Genomic DNA, 27,928 nt, shown 5'->3' on the forward strand with positions numbered 1-27,928 from the left:
ATGGTACTGCCGCGAATCAGGAATCTAGTTGCACCGTTGTGCGTTCTATTGCTTGTGAGCAGCTGGCTAGTGAGCGATGTAGACTGCGCCAAGAAGGCCCCGGCCGCCAGTGCGCCGCCCGCGGCCCCCGAGGCGACGATCGAGGAAGTGTCGGCCAAGCAGCTGGAGCGATTACTAGAGGATAAGGATTACGTTGCGGTGTACTGGTGTAAGTGCCCATCGAGGAACGGGGGCGGGGTGGGTGGGAAGGTCCTACACCCCCCACCAACCCGTTCGCGTAACGGTATCCGAGCCTAGTGTGATGTGATATTTCTGCGCTGCTGATGCTGATGCTTAGTGGTCTGCCATGTCCCTCCCTCTCCATCTCTCTCCCTCTCTCTCTCTTTCTGTGCCTGTGTCCTGGGCGAAACCCCAAGCACCACCATCGACCTGCGCTGAGCTCTGCCCTGCCGACCACCGGCCCTGTTCCCGGCCCCTCTTCAGGGGATTTGAGCTCCTTCGATCGGTGTGCGGTTCAAATCCGAGCAGTGGCCTCCTCGCGGGGGGAATGTGTGCAAAAACGGGGTCTAAAAATAGTTGACCCGGTTCGTTTGGTGCTTTTTTCTCGTGCTTCGCTCGTTCTTCCTTGCGGCACTGCGAGTGTGTCTAAGTGCGCGAGGTCCATCATTAAGCTACCCTTTTACGAGCTAAAGAATTGAATCCTCTCCGGCCGCCATGATGTGTTAAGAAATGAAACGAGACACTTTCTCGCATTGCCAAACTGTCGGAAAACGGTCCCGATATACTAACCCTATCTGGGGTGTTGTGCCCCGACAATGCGGGGACTTCCTGTTCTATAAAAACAAGCAAAAGGAAGTCTATGACTTCCCTGTGAGTGTATGTGCTAGTGTTCACGTTTCCCAGTGTCTAGTTTCTAGCCAGCCAGTGAAGCATATGAAGTCTTAGCCAAGAAAATACATATAAAAACCCCACCGAACCCATACATACATACCTGCACGCATACTAGCACCTTTCGCTAACAGCAGTAGACCCCATTGCGCAACCGGAATTATAGAACAGTGGTTTCGAGTGGTGAGAGCTAAATTATTTTTAAAAATAATCGTGCAAAGAAAAGCAAATTCATCGCAGGCAAGCAAGGAAAGGAAAAGAAACAGCCGCTGAAAGGAAGAGGAAAACTCAACTCAACTTCAAACACGTACGGGGAAATGGGAAAGGAAAAAACGGAAACACGGTGACAAGAAAACGGCGAAAAATAGCGATTGTGACATGTGGTGAGCCCAGAGGGAAGAGCGAGACAAATTGTGCGAGTGGAATGTTGTTGGTGTGACAAGGTGTTTTGTCTCGGCACAGGCTGTGTATGTGTGTCTGTGTGGGTTTCTGTGCAGTACGGTTAAATTAAAGTTGTGTGAGAAAAACCAAAAAGGATATCTAAAGGATCCATGGAGGAATTTTAAAACACAAGGAAAAGTGCTCAAGTTAATGTGCTCCGTCAACATATCTTCTGACTAATGCAATTTAACATCCGCTATAGACCTTTGCATCACCTTCTCAGTGCCAGAGTAAAAAACCTGGCTATTGATAATGATAATTTGATGAATATACTATCACCGCCTAACATAAGCATAATTAATCATGGTCTTCTCGCGGAAAGTTGATCATGTTGTCAACGACTCAGGTCAATCTTTGCCGCACGCCTTCATCCGAGCCCAACCCCGGCCGGACACATCGGCCGAGTGAAATCCGCAGTCCACCGTCGGACGATGTTTTCAGAACAAAGTGTTCAAAAATAAACCTTCCGACCCCCGGTGCCGGACACGGTGTCGTGAGCGACCGACCTCCCGAGTTCGCAATCAGTTCGCGGCTACCCCTTCCGACCACAGCTCGCCTCCCGCCAGTGGCGTAAAATTTAATACAATTTCTTGTACGTGGGATGCCAACGAGGGGACCGAAATTATGCCGTCGAGTTTGCCCCGGGGAAAACAAGGGAGAAGACCAGGCCCATGATCAGGAAGTGGTGTTGTACGTAAGGGAAATTTGATATTAAATATCCGCTCGAAAATTACTTTTCTCACAAGCACCGTCCAAAACGCCGAGAGAAAACTTACCTATCTATTGATTGGTTTCGTTGGATAATGTTTATTTGACACAAGCCAACCAACCAACAGTTCTTCAGAACAGCCAAAAAATATAATAGATTAGAAACTAGTTTCTCCCTGACCATTTACCGCAAACTGGTGATTGTTGATGATTCCATCGTTGCTCGGGAATTTTATTGTTTCTACATAATTTAGCAAAATCTCCACACTACACTGATTCAACGGAAAAAGGCAGAACTATAACGAGAGACGAGATTTGCGACGAGCTCGTTCCTGGTTGAATTTGCTTCGACAAGAGCCCTCACTGAAGAAAACTAGCGCAAAACGGAAAAATGAAGATAATTGCTGATCTTTGCCTTGTTAATAATTTTAACCACGTCCTAATGATCGTTGGCAATACGAGCAGCATTTTTGGCAACAGGTTGTTTGTTTGCTCGGTGGAATTATAGACACAGCTGTTTAGTCGAACGATCGATTGGTAAATGTTGATTGTAGCATTGAACCGTTACACTACACTGCAAATTCGCTACTGAAGTATCGATCATTTGTAAAAAGATCACCAGTTGGTAGATATAAATTTTAAGAGAGAGTAATTTTTAAAAGCTTCAACCATAGAAAAGATTTTCCTTTCTGCTTGCTAACCCTCAAGACAGCACCGCGTTCGTAAAAAAAAACTAGCAACACATTCCATCCAACCGCACAGAGTTTATCTCGTCTAGTATATCATACGGGCTAGCGTTCAACCGAGATCGTAATTTGGAAAGTTTTTCTTTCCCCAAGCAGAAGCCGCCGGAAGCGACGCTAATGGGTGGAAACCTTGAACGGGTTTCGAATTTTCCCCGCTCGGTTAGCCCGGGTTGTGTAAACAGACCGCTCGTGTACCAGCACGAAAAGGGAACCCACTGTATTACAAACGAGGGTGGGAGAAGACAACATAAAACTGTGGTTTCTCCTCACTGATGAGGGCGTAGGAGGTGGGCCAGCCCGCGTGTTCACGATCAGCGATCGGATGTTGCGCGATCGATGGTAGAAAAATGCATAAAACGATGCACTATGTCGAATTTTATGATGCGTAACGCGATCAACGTCCATTAGGAGCGGAAAAAACGATTGCCGTTTTATGAGTCCACAAAACGATCATGATGAAATGAAACCGACAATGTATGAGTTAAAAACCGACAATGTATGAATAAAACCGACAACGTGTTAGTCATCGCTTTCCCTTCAAATGACGAAGGGAAGCTAAGTTAGTTGGCTAGTTTGCTATCCCTGTGGGGTACGTGGACACCAAGTGCTTATTAAAAATAACGGCTCACCATCCACACCATCACCACTGAATCATGTATTTTCTTTACCTTTTCTTGCCTCGTTTCATAATGAATGAATGAATGGGTATTTTGCTAATTGCTGCAACAAATTTTCCTTTACAAACTCACACCCAAACGGGATTTGGGGGAAAAAAGCCACTCGCCAAAAAGATGATTAATCCTGCAGAACGGCCAAATGCGCCGGGGCAATTATCTGATGAATGAACTTGACTTTCCTGCTGCTCGATGGAGGCGCCTGGTAGCTCACACCCGGTCAAACGAAGCCACACGCGGTGCTGCAATATCGTGTGCCTTGCTTGCTTGCATGCATGCAGCCGTGCACTAATGCCCATGTCACACCCATAGCTTCCTCGGATACTCCCCACCCCGACCGACAAACAAATCTAGACTTGCTGTGTCCACCGTCGGAATAAGTAAAGAAAAAAAGTACACTAGCAGACGATGTCGGTATTAAAAATAGTTCCCAGGGTCTCCGAGTCAAAGATGAAACGGTAACAGGCGACCCCCGGTGTGTCCGCTGCCATCGTCCCGTTACCTTCCCTCAGAATGCACGCACTGCACTTCTCTTTGGGCGAGGTTCGTTTGACACACTCTTCGCACCGATTGTCATTACGTCGAACGATTACACTTAGCAACGGGGAGTGCATATGTGGGTCATCATTTGAACGACATCATGGGTCAAATTATACTCCGGGTGGCCCTGCTAGGGGTGCATTTACCAGTTAAAAATAATCAACGATCGTTCTCCGTTTTCTTGGAGCGATTATTTCAACCACTCAAACCATCGCAACCTGCCTAGGGGTTTTATGATGGCTTCTTCCAACCTTGTCCTCATTGTGTCATCAGGCCGCAACCACTTGACGGAATTTAAGTCTATTGTTGCACCACCAAAAAAACAACGTGACCATCAGGGCAAGGGGTTTCTTCACCGTCTCGATCGATCGATCGGTTTATTTTAAGGGATTCCTATGACTCGCGTGCTCGTTCACCGTCTGGTGTTTAGCAATCATCGGTCGACCGTTGTTTAAAGCATCTAATCACGTGCGTCGTTCAGAGAGAATGTGTAGCCTCGTTTGCGTCGATCGGGATTAATTAATCTTCAGACATCGATCATATTGAAAACATTGCTTATTATGCTTCATGTTGTGTGGATGTTTATTGGATTTTGTTATTTATTTATTATTTCTAGCCTCAGTAACCGTAAAAACTATCTTTTCAGTGAACTTATCGGGTTGTTTGAAAATATGCCAAATATACTTCCTAGACCTAATTAAGCTTTTTCCCCGTATAAACGTCAGCATTAGCAGAAATACGAAGATCACACTAAGCGTGTACTTTTACTATTTAAATTTAATGCCTTCCAATCGCCTTCCCGTAGATGCCCGAAGTTGTACAACATGTGACACAGTATTAGCAGAGCTAGAGCACATCGACGATGATACCGATTCGTTCGGTGTCGACTTTGTGAAAATCAACGACAAACGACTCGCGAAGCAGTATGGCATCACGAAGTTCCCAGCCCTTACCTATTTCAGGTGAGCCTAACTGTCTGGTTGATTCCCAACGCACCTCGGATGCCATTTATAACCTGATTCCATTTGTTTCCGGCAGAGAGAAGGAACCGATCATCTACGAGGGCGATCTCATGGATGAGGCCGGCGTGCTCGATTTCCTCACCTCCCTGGAAGCGATGGATCTGCCCGATCGCATCGAGGAAGTCAACTCCAAGATCCTGGCAAAGATCATCGAGGACTCCGACTACGTTGCGGTCCTGTTCTGTAAGTGTTTGGCTTTTGGCCGGTTTTTACGCACTCCGATAACCGAAGGAAATTATTGTACAGAAACATATTTAAACGTATCTTGAGTCTGTAGAAATACCTATATATTGTAATTTAGCAGATGTATTTTGGCTCGGTAGCAAGCAGCGGTAGATCATTTGCATAACTTTCGTTTGACTCTTTGCCTCACTTTCTCTTTCTCTCTCACGTACGAGTATTGGCACAGTATTTGTTTAAATTAAACTCTAAGGCACCCTATTTACACCTTTCCCTTCATTCTTCGTCCGTACCGTTGGTAATGTTGTTAGATTAAAATGAAAAATTAAACCTTAACCCGCTCTTGTACAGAATATTTCGGACATTTCATCACGTTGTACAATGATCAACCATCCAAATCACCTGATAAATAACCACCTTCATGCCGCTGCGTGTAGCGAACGGAAGCGTACAGAATGAAGCAACCCGACATGCATCACGACTCGATTTCGTAATTTCACGTATTGTGACTAGACACCAGCGTCTCCTGCCCGGCACTGCCTGCGTATTACTCCTCCCCGAATGTACTCACGAAAAAAGCGTGGTTTTTGCCAACATACTCTCAGTTTGAAGATTCCGTTCCTTTTCCTCTTATCGCGATATACTTTAGCCGTTCACCCGTAGCGGACGTCGTCTTGTCTTTGCGACACTTTCACTGCGTTTTGTGATTAATCTCTGTACAGTGTTCGCAGGCAGCAAACAAACACATAACTATAAATACTTCAACCGGTAGGAGCACGCCCATTCCGTTCGCCTACCGACATTTTTTCAATTAAATTAAATTCCCTTTGCCACACCCGGCTGGTTTGCTGCTGTCTTTTGGTTCTGCTACTGTTCTCCCCGGGGGCAGTTCATTACACCTTTTTTTTTGTCTTATTTGACGACTATTTTTACAGCAAAAGAATGTGAAAACTCAGGAAATCGAGGCATAAAATATTTTTAACAACACGCGTTATTTACTTTCCATCAACAAATCTATGCGTCGCATTTTGAATAAATCAACACCCGCCGTTGGATGGCCATTATTTAAAAGAAAATTACCATTTTCTCTCCTTTCTCTCTTCCCCTCTCTCTATATCTCTCTATCTCGCTGTTCGCACGATAATTTGCACCGTGTGCCGTTTTCCCTCACGCCCGTGCACAACCACACACGCGCACGGATTTCTCACGAACGGAATGGAACGGTTCGTTGTGTTGTGCACACGGAAACAACTCACGAAACTGATCTTAAAATATATGAAAAAACAATCGAACACATACACACACACACATACGCACACCAATACATAAATACACATCTTCGGCGCGCGCGACCAATAATTGCCAACCCAAAACATTCGAACAAAATATAAATAAAACGAACGGACCCCGAAAATCCGTAGGCACTGATCACGAAAACTGCCCACCCGGAAACAACAGTAAGTGAATAAACGTCTAATTGCTATAACTCAGCGAACCACAAAAAAAAACAAAAGTCCCTGCGTTCCCCTGTCCTTGTTTTTACATTCCGTGTCTTATGTCTCTTCCTCTGTTGAGCTTCACTTGTTGAGTTCCATTGCTCTCTATCCTACTCTCGCTATTTCCTAATACATATGATGTCTTATCTTTTCTTCTGACACAAGATTTGTGGCTCTTGCATAGCAACGACGAAAACGAAAAACAACTGAGACAGAATAACATCAAGCTGCTAGAAATCTTGGCTATGTGTACCCATCGTCTCTGCTATGTTCGCTATTTCCATCTGTTAATTTCTTTTACTGCAGTGTTTATTTTTTTCCTTTTTCATAAATCTATATTTTTGTTTCACATATGACACTGCTTTACTTTTTCTGGCATTCATTGTGTTTTCATTTTGTTTCATTTCCGTTTTTCTCCTAAACTTGTTTTCGTATTTATCTTTTTTGTTGCTCCTTACGTTTTGTTTGTTTTTTTGTTTACTTTTCTTACATATTTAAATATGTACTTCTGCCTTTCTTTTTTGTGTCCCAACCTTGAAATGAATGATTTCGTTGTTTGTTCCTTCGTCTCGTACACTCGACGTCGTCAATTCTCCAAATCAATGGTATCGTTAGTTCTCCAACATGTTGGAAAAAAACTTTGACATCTTTATGTGCACAGCAAAATGCTCTATCATGCCGGCGTTCGGTAATTGCAACCGTGTAAACAAACACAATTGATACCCGCGGTACCGCACAAGCTGTTTATTTAGCCTGTGCTAAACCAGAACCGACACCTGCGCCCACTGTTGGAAAAGCACCGGTGAAAATTCGCTTTCAACCCCAAGGCCCAAGGTCTGATTCACCACCCACTAGTGCCCCTTGGACGGGTGTCCTCTAAAAAGGGGCGACCAATAAATCTACAGCCTTACACACCAATCGTCGGCGCAGATGGAGACGCCTGGTGGTTGACGTGCTGCACCCAAGATCACCGATCACCCATTTCAGGGTCGACTGGGCCCCGTCGTGCCGACGTTTACCTTCAGCGAAAAACCAATGATTCATAGCGGGTGGTGAAGGCAAAAATGCCCCGTGACAGTCGTAAAACCGTGCGGCCAAACATCGTGTCACTTTTGCTCGGTCGCTCGTGCGTGCTGCGACTTCTCCAGGAATGGTCTCCTTGAACCTCTCAGCACGGCACCGATAGTGCGCTAACGTTTACGAACGTCATTCGGGATGGTTTGTTTTGCTTTTGGGGTTAATTTTAGTCAACCCGAACGCCAGCAGGGATGGTTTATTATTTTTGTCCCTGAAAATTTGGTAGAAACCGTCGCTGCTGAATGCATCGTTAAATAGAAGTGATGCAGTCTGTACGGTGTAGCAGTTCGGTTTTTCCTTTAATTTAAATATTTATTTTTAAACAAATATATAGCGTTGCGAGTACTGTTGTACCAGACATTATCTATATTATTTGATGTAGGGACTTTTCGACAAAATTATTTATTATAAATTAAAAGTTTCAGAATAATTTGAAAATTATGAACCTCAAAACTATTTGTTTGCTTTAGGTTCAACCAATAACAACTTACTTTATTAAAATTCCAATTTTAAGGGTGGTAATATGCTGAAAATTTAAAATTGTATTCACCGTCTAGATTTCATTCCATAATAATTTAATTCGTCTGCTTCTTGGTTTTTTATTCACCCTCCAAACCTTCGTGTTGTTGAAAAGTTTGACATTAACATAAATTACATGTAAAACATTCCTTTTCAAACGTTCTTCACACCATGTCATATGGTTGAATTTTGTATTTTTGACATTCGTAGAACATCTTTTTAAAAAAAGGGCATCGTAGGATGATTCGAAATGGTCAAAAATGTGTTCAAAGTCATGCTTGTGTTCTCAACACCTCATCATGTTTTTAATTACTTTCCATTTATTGAAGAGTCTCGTTGGGTGTAATGTTGTAGCAAGATATAAAAAATCTGTAGTTAATTTTTCTACTTCAAACTCTTTGACGTGTATGGAAACACGAAGCATTAAAGCATATGCTAGCGTTCCGGTCGGCAAATATTACCACCTTCAAGGTTAAGGTGTTTCCCAGCGATATCAAAGCGGTACCGATCTCCCTATCGGCCGGCATCAATTAACGGTTAACGATGATATTATAGAAAACATTAAATTTCCCGTAGGTGGTAGTCGCGCCAGATAGTAGATAAAAACTCGTTACCTACCATCGCAATGGCAGCTTCGAATGCAAAACCCGAACCGGGGCAACCTGTGTGAATCGAGTTGCCATCTTTTCGCCAGTAGGGGTTAATTTTCTTCCTCGTCCCCTCGGATGAAAGATACACCAGCAGGAATTGTGTGTTGCCTTGAGTAAACGAAGCAGAAGACACCGACACCGAACACCAAGCACCTTCGCGCACCCATCGGGCTAGCGTAAACACAACACCAACTCAAAACCACCTACCGGCCCTGTGTCGGCGAACGGCGATCACAATACACTCCTGACCGCAGGGGGTTGTGTCCTGGTTGACGGGGTTGACCTCTAGCACACCCACGCCGTCGGTGGAGTCCATTCGGTATCGGGTTGGGGTGCGGTGCAATTACATCACACACATGGAATAGATTATTTTTAATCTCCATCTCTAGGCCGGACCCGTGGAGTGGAGTGTATCCATTTTCCGAGTTTTTGCTCACATTACACACGAGTTGTTTGGTGGTTGTTAACTTTTAGAAATTTATATTGCTCGTGCTCGTACTCTCTTCGTTTTCCCCAATGACGCACCATAGTCACTCTCGTGTTGATCATCCCGTAATATTTGTTGTGTGTGTGTAGCTTGTTTATTTGTGTGCCCATTTGTCGGGGAGTCCTACTCGGGGCTTGTTCGACAGAATTTAATCTATAGCCGCATTTGTGTTTGTGTTTAGTTAATTTTACCTTAACCTAGTGTTTGTTTGTTTTCTGTACCGTTTAACATTAGCCCTGAGATATCTTTAACCCAATTGATAAATCCACCATTTTGGATATACTGCTCTAATATTTCCGATGCATGAACAAGTTAGGTCAACCCTGCTTTTTTAAATGTCTCCGTGTAAATGTTTCATCCCTGACTCGCCCATTGTCATCCTCTCTGAACGTCATGTGGAACACAATGGAAGCTAATTCCCATCACATTCACCTTCCCGCAGACAAGCCCGAGTGCAAGAAGTGCATCAAGGCACTGCAGGAGCTGGAAAACATCGACGACGAGGCAGACCAGCTCGACATCGGTTTCGTGAAGATCCACGACGAGGACCTGGCCGAGGAGTACAATCTGGGCCCGCTGCCAAAGTTGGTCTACTACCGTCACCAGACGCCGATCGTTTATGAGCGTAAGTGTGGCCTCAAGCTGACGTGCGGGAATATGGGTGCTCATTTGTCCACTTTTCGATCTCCATCCCCCAGATGAGCTGCAGCGTGAGGAGGACGTGCTGGAGTGGCTGGTCGAGAACAAGGCCACCGGTGACGAGGATGACATCATCGAGGAGGTCAACGCCAAGACGCTCAAGACTCTCATCCAGAACATCGACAATCTGGTCGTTTTGTTCTGTAAGTAACCGTGTGTCGGAGTGTGATGTTATTCCACTTCAAATCTTCGTCTATAACCTGCGTTGCGTTCTCCTTCTCCACTCCTCCAGACGATGAAGGCGACGACGAATCGGAGTCGGTACTGCAGGAGCTGGAAAACATCGACGATGACTGCGCCAAGCACGGCATTCAGTTCGTGCGGATCGACGACCCGAAGGTCTCCAAGGAATACGGCATCGATGAGGTAAGTCGCAGTCTCAACAGCTCGACGCAGGCACGCGCTCGCGCACGCAAGTGACGCAAGAGAACCCGACCTGCCGGCGAACCATAAACCGTCCCCGACAGTGTATTTAGTGGCGTTAAAATTAGAACACACTTGAAAACAACCATCGACCGCATCGATACGGTATCTCATGCCGGGCGTTATTTATAGAGCGTATCGGGTGGTGGACCTACTCTCTCACTGCCACCTTGCTGATCGGTTTACTTGGAAGCGGCTGTTTTATCTCACGCGGTCAACAATTGTCTTCTTTTCAAGCCATTTGGAGCAGCTTGTTCACCAACTCAAATTGGCGTTCTTTCTTTTTTTCCTCTTTCTCGAACAGGTTCCCGCGATCGTATACTTTGAGAAGCAGATCCCCAACGTTTACGATGATGATCTGTCCGACGAGGAAGAGATCCTGGAGTGGCTGCTGTCGCAGCTGGAAAAGGACGAGATCGAGGATGTCACCGACGAGATGCTGGACAAGCTGATCAAGGAGGGCAAATCGATCGCCGTTTTGTTCTGTGAGTGTCTACTATTTAGCAGTTGAGCATGGATCATGACTTAAAGTTTGGCGTGCCATTTGCCTTGCAGATGACAACAATGACAAGAAGTCGGAGAAGGTACTGAACGAGCTGGAAAACATCGACGACGAGTGCGACCAGCTCGGTATCAACTTTGTCAAAATGGACGACCTCGAGGAGGCGAAGGACTACGGTGTGACCAAGTTCCCGAAGCTGGTCTACTTCGAGCAGGGCATCCCGACCGTGTACGAGGGAAGCCTCGAGCAGGAGGAGGACGTGCTCGAGTGGCTGGAGCGCCAGACGAACAGCGACGAGATCGAGGACGTCACCGATGAAATGCTGGACATGATCGTCGAGAAGATGCAGCACGTTGCGGTGCTGTTCTACGACAAGGACTCCAAGACGTCGCAGAAGGTGCTGGCCGAGCTGGAGAACATCGACGACGAGTGCGACCAGAACGACATTGCGTTCGTCAAGATTGACGATGACAACGAGGCCAAGGAGTGGGGTATTGAGGAGCTGCCAACTATGGTAGGTTGCATCGGTCTCAGGGATTTTCAGGATCTTTCTAAAGCTATTTTTTTGTATACAGATTCTGTTTGAACGCGGTATTCCGCACATCTACGAAGGCGATCTGCTGAAGGAGGAGGAACTGCTTGGCTGGTTGGTGCACCAGAAGCGCCACTCGGAAATTCCAGAAATCACCGACGAAATGAAGGACAAGCTCATGCAGATGTACGACCACGTTGCAATTATTTTCTGTAAGTACCATCAGACTTTGTGTGCGTGGAAAAGAAACTGATTTTATGATGCCTCGTACAGACGACAAGGACGACAAGCAGGACATTCGCGTTCTGAATGAGCTGGAGAACATTGATGACGAGCTGGAGAAGGAGGAGATCGTCATTGCGCGTCTCGACAACGCGGAGGAGGCCCGCGAGTACGGTCTCGACCATCTGCCCGCGCTCGTGTACTTCGAGAACGAGATCCCGGCCATCTACGAGGGCGACCTAATGAACGAGGAGGAGGTGCTCGAGTGGCTCAAGCTGCAGAAGTACTCGGCCACCATCGAGGAGGTGACGGACGAGATCCTACAGGATCTGATCGAGGACCACGAGTACGTGTGCGTCTACTTCAGCGGGGCGTGCGACGAGGGAGAAAAGTGCGACAAGATCCTGGACGATCTGGAGAACATTGACGATGAGCTCGATGAGGCCGGTATCATCTTTGTCACCACCGAAGACATGGGTAGGTAGTCTTTTTGTCTAGATAGAGGTGAAGATTCTGTCTTAAAAACACTATTGTTTTGTGATTTGATCTTCAGCCACTGCCAAGAAGTACAACATCAAGAACCTGCCCTCGCTGGTGTTCTTCCGCAACAAGGACCCATTGATCTACTCGGGTGATCTGAACGACGAGGACGAAGTCCTGGCCTGGCTGACCGATGAGGAAACGCTCGAAATTCCCGGCAAGATCGAGGAGGTCAACATCAAGATGCTGGAGAAGATCCTGTACGAAAATGAGCACATCGTAGTGTTCTTCTGTAAGTTCTCAAAACCTTACCGAGTCGTTTGGCGTAAGGTCTAAGAGAAGATTAACACACTCGTTTGCATGGTTCTAGACCACGACGATGACAAGAAGGCACAGAAGATCATTGCCGAGCTGGAGAACATCGACGACGAGTGCGAGGAGAAGGATATCGACTTCGTGAAGACCTCGGACGACGAAATCGACAAGGAGTACGATCTGGAAACGCTGCCGGCGCTGGTCTTCTACCGCAACAAGTTCCGCACGATCTACACCGGCGATCTGATGAAGGAGGAGGAGATCCTCGAGTGGGTGCTGGAGCAGTACAACACCAAGCCGGAAATCATCGAATCGGTTGACCGCAAGACGTTGCAGGTGCTGGTCAACGAAGTTGAACACCTGGCCGTGCTGTTCTGTAAGTCTCTCCAGAACGAATGTCGCGATAATACGATCACTAACCTGTCATTGGCCCTCTTCCTTCGCAGACGATGACGACTGTGAAACGTGCCCGAAGATCCTGGAGAAGCTGGAAACCATCGACGATGACACCGACAAGCACCACATTCAGTTCGTGAAGGCCAACGACGAAAAGCTGGCCCACGAGATTGGAATCTTTTCCTTCCCGGCCCTGGTCTACTACGAAACTGGTGTTCCGATTATGTACGATGGTATGGACTTTGTCTTCTTTACCATTATTCACCCTAGAAGATCTCTCTTACTAGACCTTCTCTACATTCAAATTCTTTCCTATGTTATCTATTTCCTCGATTTCTTTCTCTTTCTCTTTCTCTCGCTTTTTCCTCTCTTTATAGGTAATCTAAAGAACGAAAAACGCATCTTGCAGTGGCTAATTGATCACAAAAGTAAGAACGTACAGGTGTCCTAGCAATTAAGTACCCGAAGTGTCCTCTGATACCCCTTAATGGTTTCCCTTGGAAGCTACTCTCACTTCCACCCGGTGACCTTTGATCCCCCCCTCATCGTGTTACTTATCGTGTTGACCGTTTTCTCCTCCGGTTTTCGCTGTTCTCGCCTCTGTTCCGAGCGTGCAAAGTTCTCAAAGTTTTTTGGTTTTGTTATACAACTCATCCACTGGACAGTGATTCATCCGACAGTATTCGTCCCGTTTTGAGGACAAGAACATTCCATGTTACGGTTTCCTTCATTTCTTTTTTATTATTTTTGTTCTGTTTCCTTTGCTGATCGCAACTTCCCGCCAAGTGATACTCTGGGCGAGACTATTCTGGTGAAGTTGACATTGTCGATGGGAAATGTCATGCGCAGGCATGTCCTCGTTTTTCTTTCCATTGAATTCATGAGCAGAAGGCGCTTTTCCATCTGTACCATACCACACCATGCCATGCGTACCATTCTTGCTTATCTCCCAGCCGCCGCCTTCGAACGATACACGATCTTTCGTCCCTTCGCCATGTCAACCCCCTTCGCTTTTCCATTTCGACACAAAGCTGATGACTTATTCCCCTACATTGAACTGATGACCCCCTCGATTCTGCGCAGGAAAGTACGATATCAAATTACGGTACGGCCTAACGAAGGAGCGCGTACCGGTCGTGTTCGCGAATCCGGAAGAGGAAGCTCTCCGGGCGATCCTGCTCGCGCACGTCCGGGCCCGGGCAGGTGTCCCCGAGCGCTCCATACTGCGCCCCGCGGCCGGTGGGCAGCTTCCACCGCCCGCCGCAACTGCGTCACCTGCACCATCCTCGACCGAAGTTCCGCTGTTGATCAGTTCGTTGTCCATCGGGCTAGGTAAAGGGCGTGGACCCGCGCAATCCCTAGAGCGCCTTCTAGGAGCATGTGATGACCGTTTTGATGGGCTCTTGTCGCACCCCCTTTGCAGCAGTCGTAATGTGATGAGTGGCGCACATATAAAAACCTATGAGTGTTTCGGTGTTCGATTTTGCTCCAGTGTAGCGCGCCGCCGCCGCCGTCGCCGTAGTGTTGATCAGCTGGTGGTTGTTGTGGTTGTTTCATTGATGGCACACTACTCATTTCCCCCTCCTCCTCTCAAACTCCCCGTTCCATTCTGGAGTCCCACTAAGCCTTCTTTCTCTTGCTCTCTATGTTACTCTATATCTTGTGCTCCTTTAGTTTGCTCCTCCTTAGTTCTACCTTCAACCGTTTCCTCCTGTAAAGTTGCGCCTGATAAGCTACCTTTGATTTATTCTTTTGAATTTTCTTTCCTTTTTGCCACCAATTTTGCATAGCGCTGTAGCCGGTGTTAGCTGTAGAGCTCTTCTAGAAAGCACCCACTTTTGTAAGGCATGAATGCTCGATTTTTTAAAAAGGATTTTTTTCCACCGGCCTGTCGCTCTCGGCACATGTTAGTTTTTGTTGTAGCCATTTTTGTTTAGCTCGAGTCGTACGGTCTTCGTTTGTAAAGATCCGCTCGCTGTTGTGGAAACTACTAGCCCCTTTCCCCTCACCCCTCCCCCTCTTTCCAGCCACCCACTTCTAACCCATCGCTCTTTGAAAGCGCACGAACGAACGCTTGTGCGTCAATTGGATTCACTCGATCGAACTGTACGAAACTTCTGTTCTAAATTCGGTGTCATTCGATGTGCCCAAACTTTGATGTCAATCTGTCCACATGTCGTCCTCGTCGTCTTCGTCAGATTTTCGATGTTTGTCATTTATCGTTGTGGCTCTTTTCTTAAATCGATGGTCTTCGTCTAACTACGTTGTCCACTCCCGAACGCAGCTATCGATCCCTAGTAAATATTCTCATAACGCTCCCGGTCTACCCTCTTACCACACACGAAACACCCATCATTCCACCCCCCCCCCCCCCCCCCCCCCCCCATCCTACCCTATCCCCCATCCGTCAACCCTTATACCGACCCTTTCTTCCAGACAACAAACTACCGAAACCGAAACTCCGCAAGCGTTACACCGACGACGTGGATGATCTCGATCGGGAGGATCGGATCGACAAGAAGCGCTCGAGCGGTGCGAAGAAGCTCAAGCCGATCCCGCGGGTTGATGCGGTCGAGATGCCAAAGGCGCAGTCCGGCCAGAAGCCGGCGTCAGCCGCCAAACCTAAGGATAAACCGGCCCCCGCTGCCCCCTCCGCTTCCAAACCGGCGGCCGGAAAGCCCTCGAAACCCACCAGCAGCAGTGTGAAGCCGGCGGCCCCTCCTGCACCGGCCAAGCCGAAAAAGACTACCCAACATGCGGTCGATGATGATGATGATGATGATGACGAAGGTAGTTGCCCGCCTCACACACTCGGCTGTGTATTTGCCACGGTCTCACCAAAGGCCTGACTTTTGCCTTGGAATTGTAGCGCAGTTGTAGCCTCTAACCAAACCTCCTGTACTTGTAGTCTTGTGTGGCGTGTCGGCCGTGGCCTGTGTAGGCAGTGCTCACTCCATCCATCTATCTGTCCGTGCAAGCTGGACCTCTGTCCTCTGTTGTCTATCTGTCTATCTGTCTTTCTGTACTGTTTTGTGTACGCTAGCTGTACCTACCAAAAGCTGTGCCAGTGTTGCCTGGTCGTTGTGAATACGTAGTAACGCTAACCACTACTATTTGGATGTTCGCTCACGGTTGTTTCTTTTGGAACCAGTAGGATCGTATCTTCTCATTCCGAGGCCACTTTCTGCGGGTCCTTCGTTGTTTTTCCATCTAAACCGCTGTCTCTCTGCCTCCAAACCTCTTCTGCACCTAACCTTAATCTGCACAATTAATAAGTATCTTCCTTCCTTTCCCCTAACGATTCGCGTCTACTTCCTGCCGCTACTATTCTTGTATTATGGATTGGTTGTATAAATCAGTAGCGTTTGATACTGTAGGTATCTCCGACGGGACTGCAAATGTACATACCTTGCTGGGAACTAAGACCTTAAAGCCTCCGATTGTTTCACCATGCCGGTTTTACGTGAGGTGAAATACTTGTTGACACTTTGAAATTCTGATCCTTCTCGAGCGCGAAAATCAGAACCATCTCAATGGAGAAAGTGACGTACCATATTCAGCAACTCAACCAACCCAAGCGTTCGTTCCTTTCCGTTTGGATAGCATACTATTTTCCTTCTTTCTCTTTCTCTCTCTCACACACACACACCATCACTCCCACGAGAGCTTCCGCTGTTTCATATCCTCGACTCTGCACAAGATCACTCATCACTGGCACGTCCGATCGCTAACGGGTCTTTCACGATCCTTCTTCAATCAATCACCAGAGTGTGCAAACTTCACGTTCTTGCCTGTGCAGCCACTGTATTGTTTGGTTTTACATTTTCTCCGCTTTCTTCTCTGTCGGCAAATCGAATTGTTTTCTTCTTAAATTCATTCCCTTCTGGTGGGACGGCAATGCCACGCGTCGAGTTGATTTATCTGACTTTAGCTGACACAATGTTTACCAAAAAATAAATAAGGTTCACCGTTTCTTCACTCTGCCGGTTTGCCCTCTTCCAGCTCGTTTATCTTCTCCCTTTCTCTCTAGCATTTTTGCTGTAATAACCAGATGTACTTATTTCCTTGTAGCTTCGGGTTTTTCTTGTTTATAAGTACACCATCCTTCAACACCATCCCGAAACGAACAGCGCAAAGCAACACTGCACAGTGTGTTCAGCAAAACCGACTGTAAGATGCGCGATGATTATTTAGAAGAATTTAATTATCAAAATCCGTTTACAAGTAGAAGGATCAAAACATACTATGACGAATGCTATAATGAGGTTCAATATATACTTTTAGGAGTGGCCACTGCTTTTACGAAACGCCGACAGGGCAGAGGAGATTATTTTGGGATGTAGGCGAACGCATCAAAACAAAGGGTGTTCCAAAACCTGCCAGGAACACTACGAAACCTACGGACGCTTCACGAACTCGAAGGATCAACCATTCATTACAGAGAGACTTAAATCAAAATGGAGATCGCGTGCTGCCCCCGATGCATCGCAAAATAATCTTGTCTGCTTGTGTCTACCGATCAAAATGGCGCCCAATCAAAACAATTCTGGACAGTGTCCATTGTCCAGTGAGATGGTTTCTCTTGTCTTGCCCTCCTCCGAAGTTGCGTAACTACGTTTCGCTATTAGATGTAAAATTTGCGTTCTACGATGTTATGTTTATCAGTATAGCTTAAAAGAAGACTACCAACGACCCGCAAAAATCCGTCCGGGGCCCGTGTGGAAACGGTGACAGCTACAGCAAAAGCGCACACAACGACAAAAAAAACGAAAGAGAAAAGACAAGAACCCTAAAGAGGCTCGCATAAACACACCGCGTCCACTCCAAAACAGAAAAATGTAGAAATGTTTGTTTGTAGTGATTTGGTTTTGTTTACAAAAAACATTTTGTCAGTTAATTCATATAAATTAGCTGCTTCCGGGGCACCCACTCTCCCACCCAGGCCCAGGAAACGGAAAGTAATAAACGTGAACGAATAACAAAGCGAGAAAAATCATGACAGAAATCCGTGCAAATCAATGTATTTCAAATTTACTTCTTTCATCATTCTCATAACTTACGTTGAAATTGAAACAACAAGAAACCTGTAACCTAACCTCAATACCACGTTCGCGCGACCGTCCTTCGTAGAGGAGAAATGTCAAAAATAGTAGGATCGATTAAGAACTTACTGTCTTGAAATATTTAGTTTCTATTGCACCAATTACGAGCGGACTTGGCATGCAAAAGTCTTACTCAGATTTCATCGTTAGAAATTTGACTCTCTAGCTAACTTCCGTTTTACTGCTCTACTTCATTCTTTTGTAACTATCTCTTTCTATAATCGTACTATACGGTTTCTAATAACTTGCCTTGATCGTAACGCAATACGCACTGTGAAAAAAAATCAAATTTTGCCAAACTTTGATTATTCGAAGATCAGTTTAACGATGGCAGTGTTTCTTACTTTTTCCGTTTCTTGTGGTTTTAAAGCTTGCCGGCAAACCAGCTTGCAACCTCGTACTGAGTTTAACCGAAAAAAGCACTGAATGAAACCCGTTAACCCGTACCTCAGCAGAGAATGTATTGAATGTTTTCCCTGGTTTGAAGTTCTGACCACGTTTTTTTTAAACTTGTTCTAATTATTTTCTTTTAAACCCCTGCCTGCTAAAAGAAAACTCAAAATTAAACGCAATTAAGCTCGTAAACCAATCATCAGTAAAGCAAAAAATAATAATCTACAAGAGATTGTCAAACAAGAATCAAATTAGGAATCACTAAATCTGACAAAATGTTTTTTGTATACACACAGATGACGAATGTTTCTACGTTGGACTGGGACACGCCGGTCGTGTAACGAAGCGGGACAAGAAGTCAACCCCGAAGGACGACGACTCGTTCCGGTGTTGCCCGGCGAAGGTCGAGAAGAACACCCGCGTGACGCAGATGGCCGCGCAGAAGATCAGCCGCCGGGACAGCGACGAGGCCGAGAGCCAGTTCGCCTTCAAGCAGAAGAAGCTGTCGGACGTAGCGGACGCGACCGCCGCCGCCGCCAAGGAGAAGAAAGCGGCCCAGGAGCGCCAGCAGGTCGATCTGAAGAAGGCTTCGAAGACGAAGTCGGGCGCGAAGGCGGGCAAAGGTAAAAAGGACAAGGACGACGACGGCGACGACGACGATGATGGACTGTTCGGCAAGCTAGGCTGGTGGTAACGCGTCGACGGCTTACGACACAGTCCACCAACCCGTACCCGATCGCCCACGTCCGGTCCGATAAACACTCCAAAAGCATCAGGACAGCAATCCCGCTGTGCAATCGAGAGGGGGAAAATTAACAAAACAAAAACAAAACTGGGGGCTCAAGAGAACTACCACCAACTCGCTGTCAAAATTACCAAAACTACTTAAAAGCTCCACGCTTGTTTCGAGCAGTAAACAATCTACCGGAAGCGAATTGTTGACCGTTCCCTCCCAGCTGGTCCTACTACAACACGTCATTGCTCATCAGTGCACAACCGTCTCTTTCCTTAGAAACCAATCCGCATATGCGTGTCCTCATACAGACGTCTGTCGCATACTGTATGTCCCGTGTCCATTGGCTAGAAGACCTTATGTATTCCTTTTTCTTCTCTACCACTGTTTCCCCTTTTCTTTCTTTTCTTTTCATTGCGCGATGCGACACTTTTTCTGCGTTTCTAATGCCTTTCCCTGAACAGCCTAAGGGAACGAACGTGAAGGGAACATCGAAGCCCCCGGAAAGAGACGGTTAGGTTAGGACCCGGGCAGGGTAGGGTATCAAACGTTTGACAGCGGGTGAGCATGTATGACATGATTTTGTAGAAAAATGAATGGTTAAAAGAACATTTGAACTAGCAAAAGAGGTCAACTAAGAAGAAGACGAGAAATATTTGCAAAGAAGCAACTGTAAATAATAAGCGAGAAAAAGAAAATCGAAAAAAACTTGGAAGGAAAAACATACAAGAACAAACGAGAACAGAAGAAGAAATGTCAAACCAAATACAAAACGAATGGGGAAAGAATCATATAACTGAACAATAACCCATGCGGTAAAAGAAAACTTCAAAGAAGATGGCGGAGAAACGTTTTTTTTAATAAAACTCCATGAAAAATCGTAAGAAAAAAAAATCTTAACAAACTGTCGCTTAGCATAAGGAAGCATAAGGCTCTGCACGCTTGACTTGTAGGCAATAACCTGTGAAGGGTAGGAAAAAGTAGGACACAACACAGCACTGCAACGCAACTATCGCATATCACTGCACTGGTTAACACAAGATCGCAACAACACTTTGACAGAGTTAAACCTCGCACAGAACTCGAAAACGGGCATAACATTTACTTGCACTAGCTGTTCTACCTGCACCGCTATATACTATTATACACTGCTATTGCTATATCAAACACAGCTGGATCCAGTTTTGGGCGAGCACACACGCAATGGATCCCGTTATTGTTTCTTCGGTCGGTTTCATTTCCGTTTCGCAACGTTTCGCCACACGATAGACTGCAAAAGTTTGTTGATAGAGAGTAACTTTATTTACCTGTTATTTATTACCACGGACTACTCAACAAAATGCGAACCACTCGAATTGGGGCGAAGGGTTTCTTGAAACGCACGGTATTTGCAAACAAGGAGGCAAGAAAGGAGGGGAAAGAGAGTAAACAGAAGAAAAACCAACTTAAGCACTGACGAACGGCTAGATATTAAGGGAATCTCTTAAGCTTAACTTCACTACTACTGTTAGTAAATTTCATTTTTTATATTTGTTTTCCAACCGCACTGCATGATCCAGTTGCAGTTCTTCGCGCTGAGAAAAAAAGAAGATGTAGTACAGAAAGGAACCATGCACCGGTGGCACAAGCACTCTTCGCACAAACTCTCAAACATAAACACTCATACACGGACTCTACTTGTACACTTTAACTCGCAACTCGCACTTGAAGCTGTGTTAAGATGCTCTTTTTTAGGCTATCTAGTTTGCGACATGGGACTACTGTTTTTTGCACTTGACTTTGAACTTACTCTGTTGCATATTTATTTTACTTTTTTCTACACTCACTTCTACACTCTTTCTCTCTTACGTATGTTTTATTAAATTATGTTTTTTTAATATATCTTAACGCTAGTGTAAATTTAGCCAAAGGAAAAATGAGGTAGACTTCCGACAAACGCTTGTATCAAACCACTTAACTAACATACGCTGTCAAAACTGCCGGATAATATAAATATAATATTACTAGCGCAGATAACTTTCACTGAAGGCCTAGCTGCGATCGTCGAGCTGATCGTGGTCAATTTGTTTGAACATGTAGAAATAGCTGCAAATGAAAACGTTGTTTGGGCGAGGCAAAATTCAATCCGCTCGATCGTTATGTCAACCTCCATCGGGAAGGATTCGAGCTTTCTATTTTCTGTGATTTTGTGGTAGGATCTCTATTCGGGATCAAATACAAACGGACAGAAGAAATAAGAGAAATAAAAACGTGAGTAACTTATGTTGTCAAACATTCAACGGATAGAAACGAGGCACGAGTAGTAAAAGAATTAATAGAAAAAGAATGGAGCTAAGACGGATGCCAAACAAGGGGGAGCAACATTGAACGAGCATCATAAAAGAACGTCAAACAAGATGAAAAAACTTTCAAAGGAATAGGCTGGAAATGCTTCATCAAAGAATGATCAACAATGATATAGGAGCAACGCAAAATGTTTGAAGAAGCGAATGTTAGCGATGTAAAAAGCAAGAGCAAACAAACATGAACAAGGATAATAAGAGGTATCTTCAAAGAGGGAGAGCAAAACATGAGAGAAATATTGTAAAAAAAATACAGAAATACAGCAAACAGAAAACGCTGAACAAACAAGAAGGAGGACGCCAGAAATATCGAAGAACAAAGCAACGAGAAACCATCTTTATTGTTAATGCTTTTTTAACTTTAACTTTTACTGGAAACGGAAACAAAGAAATATGAAGAAAACAATTACAAAAAAATTGAACAAAACAAAATGGTTTGCAAATTTCGAGCCGAATCGAACCGAGAACGGGGAAAGGGACCTACGTACAATCGTCGATCGTAAAATGGTTCGCTGTTCGTTTTGGGATGTGTTGTCGGCCATGCGACACTTTTAAATCACGCGTTCAAATGAAGATGACTTTGTTGTTCATATTAGCCCACTGCAGGATGTAAGTATTTGTATTGTAAAACAAAACAGCTGTTTTTAGTATCTGCAGCAAATGCACTGCTTCCCGGTTAGGAGCGTCATAGAAAGAGAACAGTACTAACGATACTTTCCCTCTGTTTCCAACTTGTTGTCGGGGCTGGCGGTGGGTTCCCTCTTCGCTAGGTGATCTGCTGAACGAGTACGACGTCCTGGACTGGATGCATGGACAGAAGACGGACGAAAGTATCCAGGAGGTGGAGCGAGATGTACTGTTGAACTTCATCGACACCAAGGACTTCCTCGCGGTAGTGTTCTGTGAGTTTAGTTTAAAACAAATGCGTCATCTAAAAGCATATCAAATGAACCTGATTGTCTCCGTCCATATTTCTCTTCAGACGTGGAAGAGGATCCCGACACGCCGAAGATTCTGCGCCATATCGAACTGATCGACGACGAGGCGGCCGACTACGGCATCGTGATGGTGAAGAGCAGCGATCGGCTGATGGCGAAAAAGTTCGGCTTCCGCAATCCGCCCGGTGTCACCTACTTCCGCAAGGGCAAATCGATCAACTACGACGGTGACATCGACGACGAGGAGGAGCTGCTCGATTGGCTCACCGATCCGCACAACATGGAGATGACCGACCACATCGAAAAGGTGAACCGCAAGATGTTCCAAAAGATCCGCCAGGCGTCGGACTACTTGGCCGTGTTTTTCTGTGAGTTACGATAACCACTTTGGACGATAGCCATCTTTCCTAACGATCAAGTACTGTTCAATATCCTTCTGCAGATAGCGACGACTGTAAACAGTGTCCCCGGGTGCTGGCCGAAATCGAACACATCGACGACGAAGCCGACGGAGCCGGCATCAACTTCGTCAAGATCGACGATAAGCAGATGGCCAAGGAACTCGGTGTGTACGCCCTGCCCGGTATCGTTTTCTTCAAGCTGTCCTCCAAGGAGCCTGTCATCTACGCAGGTACGCAATCGACAGCAGGTCGACGTTGACCATGTCTGCTATCATGTCTCTACCTCCTGGCTCTCGTAGGTGATCTCAACGATGAAGACGAAATTCTGAACTGGCTTATGACCCAGAAGAACCCAGGCGGCGACATTATCGAGGATCTGGATGGACCGAAACTGTTGGCCCTCATCGAGGACTCCAATGCGTTGGCGGTCTATTTCTGTAAGTATAGGTTTCCGAAAGGGGTTTACTCACTTAAATGGTTCCGGTTGTAACTGACAGTACTCTGTTGCCAATGTGCTAATTTTACTTTTACTTCTGAGAGACATTTCTTGCATATAATATAAATTACTCTCTTAAAGTCTGAGGATCACTTGTTACGCTCAAAAGGAACCCACTTTTGATCACCCAATCGTTCTATATGCACTTATGTTTTGTAATTCTAAATATTTCTTACCAAAAACCAAAACACAACTCCGCTTCGCACTGGTTCTCACTCTCGCACTTGACGCAACACGCGATCTTGTCTTTAACACTACTGCACGAACAACACGCGTATGGCGCACCGGGGGAATAAAAGGGAACAAAACGACTTGTGAGGCTTGCTTCACAAAGGCTGCCAAGAAGCAGCGCAAGGCGAAGGAGCAGCGCAAGGGCCTGCTGGATATGGCCACATCCGGCGAGGTTGTGGACGAGGCGGGCGACGAACCGGTGGCGGACAGTGTGCCGCCAACCACACCACCACCGGCATCCATCGAGGGTATAGCACCGATTGTGTTCCACGTCCATTGATCCAGATTCCTCCCTCGGACCCTGATTCTGTTCTGATCCTAGCGTCACAGTTCTTGCATGGCGTATTTCCTAGGGATCTCCAGAAATAAGCAACTAACCACCACTCTGTGTTTGTTTTTATGATTGGAAATTCTCCCCGTCCTGGAAAAAGATCACCCTCCCGAGTGGACTAAAACTCCAGCCTCTGTTGTCTGTTAAATGTTACTTGTTGTGAAAATACTAACGTGCTCGTGAACAGTCCCGCAGATCCATAGAAAACTCCCGCTTCAGGGTTGATCTTATTTCTTCGAGGCTCTAATCGATCTTGGTTCCCTCATCCAACGGCAGACACGGACGACTGCGACCAGTGCACTGGAGTTCTGGAATCGCTAGAGAACATCGACGACGATTGCGATCGGCATGGAATTATGTTCGTCAAGACGGATGACCTCACGATCGCGGAACATTACGGCATCACCGACTACCCGGTGCTGGTCTACTTCGAGGACAATGTGCCGAACGTGTTTGAAGGTACGCACCGTATGATCACTGAGCCGAACAACGATCCATCTAACCAAGGTTTTTTTTAAGGTTCGCTGGACGAAGAAGAGGAAGTGCTGCAGTGGCTGATCACGCAGAAAACCGAGGACCGTATCGAGCTGATCACGCGCGTCATGCTGGAGTCGATGGTGGACGAGACTCAGTATCTGGCCGTGTACTTCTGTAAGTACATCTTTCTAGCTTTTTCTTTTACTTACTTGCTCTAGTGTACCTTGATTGCTTCCTAGTAGACTGCTCAGTCCTGCAATTGGCGTTACCCGAATCTTAATCACCGTCTCCACTGACCTCCTCGAAGAAATCGTGATCCCTCTGGGCCTCCCCCATGTCCCTTTGAACCACCTTTGTACACGAACGCAGGAAGAGCATTAGTTTGCACAGGTCCTAATACTGTTTTTTTATTTCTTTTTTTGTATGTTGTTTTCTCTTCTTTTCACTGCACCACACCGAAAACGCACCACGAATGTATCACGCACCAATTCGAACACAAACCAAATATTAATTACACTCCAAATGCACCCGGAATTTGCGCACTTTCAACCAATAATTCCTACATTTTGACACCCCCCGCCGAATTTGGCACACAACACGAACCCTTGCATCATGGCGCACCATTTGCAAACCCGTATTTTGGTTTTATTCGGCTGATGTTTTGGTCGACAATTGGTGAACAAAATCGAACATACCACCAAAATACCACAACGAACAAACGAACAAACAAAACGAAAACCAAAAATCAATACGATCAACGATCCACGCAACCACGCAAACTACCCCAAAAGACAAAACCAAATCACCCTCGTACTGCCGAAGTTTTTGCTCTGCGGAAAACATACGCAAGCGAAAGGAATTTGCACGGGAAGGAATTTCAGGTATCTAGCATCTCTCTCTCTCTCTCACTCTCACTCTCGCCAAATCCGTTCTTTCTGACCCACATTTCTTTCTCGTCTCTATGTTGTCCTCTGTTTCCGTGCCTTCCGCCAACGATGCCAAAAAGAAAAACCTGCCCCTCGCAACAACGCCTCTGTCTTTTACCTTCCTTGTTTTCTGTACACTAGGCTTTTGTAACTTCTCAAACCTTTCCGATCTACTTGTTTGTTGCACCTCTCTCCAAATGCCCGGTACATGTTCTTTGTTTGCGCTATGTTTTATGATCGCGTGGTTGAATAACATTCTCTTAAGCCCTAGCAGTCTACTAAGGGTTTTCCATGCAAATCTCCTATTTCCAAGAATGGCTACCTTTTTCGACATTTCCTTCATCTCTCGTCTTTCTCGAGTCCTTGTTGAGCTCCTTTATTAATCTGTTCTTTTCGTTTGTCCAATAGATGTGCTCTAATCTGTGTATAAAATAATGCATCTATTGGCAGTTCTTGTGCATATTTGTTTATATGGTGGAGTTTGTATATATATTGGCAAGGATTCTGCAACCTACCTTATGCCCATTCTCTCTTTCATTGCTATTAATTGAAGAAAAACCTCAGTCAGTTTAACAACCTACTAGCCGATCATTTGCCTAACATTCCCAAGATACCACCGATGGGATCCAACCCGTGTGTTCCTTGTGCGATATGTTTTTATGAGTTGTAAATTTGATACCAGGGAATCAATTTCTTCGGCAGTATATATCAATTTCTTCTCTTTCATGATCTTAAAACTATCACTCTTGGGTGCCATTCAGATTGACTTGTGTTTTGTGCATTTGCGCGTTTGTTTTTATTCTTTCCATCGTCCACCGTGTGTATAAAAGGATCGTCCATCGCCCACCGCATAAAACCCACCGCGCCCTGTATTATATGTGCATTCGGCCCTCTTCTCTTTCCTCTGTTTCGATCTGTTTTTCCTTCTCCGCCTGCGCCCTTCAGTTGCTCGATGTGTTGTGATTCCCTACCGGGAAAGTTTTCCCTAATATCTATGTCGCTGATTTCATGTGCCCCCTGTGTCCGATCTGTGTTGTGTTAAGACACATACAAACCGCCGCCAGGAGCGATAATCGAACGGCGCCACGAAAACCCCGGTTTGGTACAGAGTGTTCTAACCGCAGTATCTTTGTCCGAACCTTCCGAACAGACAAAATCAATTGCAACATCTGCGATCAGATCCTCGAGGGGCTCGAGGTGATCGACGACGAGCTGGACGTGTTCGGTATCCACATGGTGAAGATCCAGGACCCGCAGCTAGCGAAGCGCTACTCCATCAAGACATTCCCAGCGTTGGTGTACTTCCGGTAGGTACCAGGCAGTGGCGATCACTATCACGAGGCAAATGTATGTAATTGCGATTTCCCTTCCACGCTGCACCGCTTAGCAACGGAAATCCACTCATCTACGAAGGTGATCTGCAAAACGAACAGTCGGTGCTGGAATGGCTGGTTGACGACGACAACCGCGAGCTGGCGGACGAGATCGAGGAGGTCAACGAGCGTATGCTGGACCGTTTGATGGAGCAGTCGCCGCTGCTTTGCGTGTTCTACTGTGAGTTGGGGCTAAGGAGAGTAGATTGGTATCGGTTTGATCATGAAACGTACGGTTTTCTACTTGCAGACGACGAAGATTGTGCTGAGTGCGACGACATCCTGGAGGAGCTCGAACTGATCGACGGTGAGGTGGACCTGTACGGCATCGATTTTGTGAAGGTGGCGAGCCTGGATGCGGCGCACAAGTACGGCGTGACGACGATTCCCTCGCTAGTGTACTACCGCAAGCAGATTCCGATGCTGTACGACGGTGATATGCACGATCACGAACGCGTCATGAACTGGCTGACGTCGCAGGATGTGTTTGAGATCAAGAACGAGATCGAGGAGGTTAACCGGAAGATGCTGAACAAGCTGCTCGACGAGAACGAGTTCCTGGCAGTGTTCTTCTGTAAGATTGCGAAACACGGAGTCTTTTTTGCAATGTATACTTATCGTTCCGAACGGTTTAATCTTCCTCTCTCCCCAGTCGAGGAGGATCATGAGGAAAGCGAAGCGGTCCTGGAGAGACTCGAGTTGATCGACAGCGAGACGGACAACCTGGACATCACCTTCGTGAAGATGGGCGATCCACGGTACGCGCGCAAGTGGGGCGTCACCAAGCTGCCCGCGATCGTGTACTTCCGCAAGCGCTTCCCCAGCATCTACCGGGGCGACATGTACGACGAGCAGGACGTGCTCGAGTGGCTGCGCAAGAACCGATTCCGCCAGCCGGAGCTGAACATCTTCATGTACGCGCTGATCGCGCTCGGTCTCGGCTTCGTCATCTATACTGCATTTTTGCTCCAGTGCTTCAAGCCGGCCCCACCCGCCCCAGTGCCACATCCGAAGCAGAACTAAGCACTCTCCATCCTCTCAAACAAACACACACACACACACACAAACAGACTCACATTTTTCCAATAAGCTGATAGAAGCGTGGGGCGCTGAAAAAAACGAACGGAAAGCATCGCCACCAGGTGGACGAATGGAAGAACCGCTGGAAAGAAAGTAACCCCTTGATAG

General features: G+C 46.2%; 1 protein-coding gene across 1 annotated transcript; it reads left to right on the forward strand.

Moving 5' to 3' along the window:
* On the forward strand, nucleotides 1–27,763 carry LOC131282825 (uncharacterized). Its single transcript, XM_058312366.1, has 29 exons — nucleotides 1–208; nucleotides 4,803–4,959; nucleotides 5,036–5,202; nucleotides 6,621–6,656; nucleotides 9,871–10,053; nucleotides 10,127–10,270; nucleotides 10,360–10,493; nucleotides 10,855–11,035; nucleotides 11,106–11,566; nucleotides 11,628–11,796; nucleotides 11,858–12,283; nucleotides 12,360–12,578; nucleotides 12,657–12,977; nucleotides 13,048–13,230; nucleotides 13,375–13,425; nucleotides 14,081–14,329; nucleotides 15,434–15,787; nucleotides 22,338–22,469; nucleotides 22,550–22,873; nucleotides 22,948–23,136; nucleotides 23,206–23,343; nucleotides 23,702–23,881; nucleotides 24,241–24,423; nucleotides 24,484–24,615; nucleotides 25,233–25,322; nucleotides 26,518–26,674; nucleotides 26,755–26,921; nucleotides 26,991–27,314; nucleotides 27,393–27,763. Exons 1-29 carry the CDS (start codon nucleotides 1–3, stop codon nucleotides 27,761–27,763), a joined length of 6,030 nt encoding a protein of 2,009 aa, XP_058168349.1.
* The last annotated feature ends 165 nt before the right edge of the window (nucleotides 27,764–27,928 follow it).

This window comes from Anopheles ziemanni, chromosome 2, assembly GCF_943734765.1.
Source record: "Anopheles ziemanni chromosome 2, idAnoZiCoDA_A2_x.2, whole genome shotgun sequence".
Taxonomy (NCBI): Eukaryota; Metazoa; Arthropoda; class Insecta; order Diptera; family Culicidae; genus Anopheles; species Anopheles ziemanni.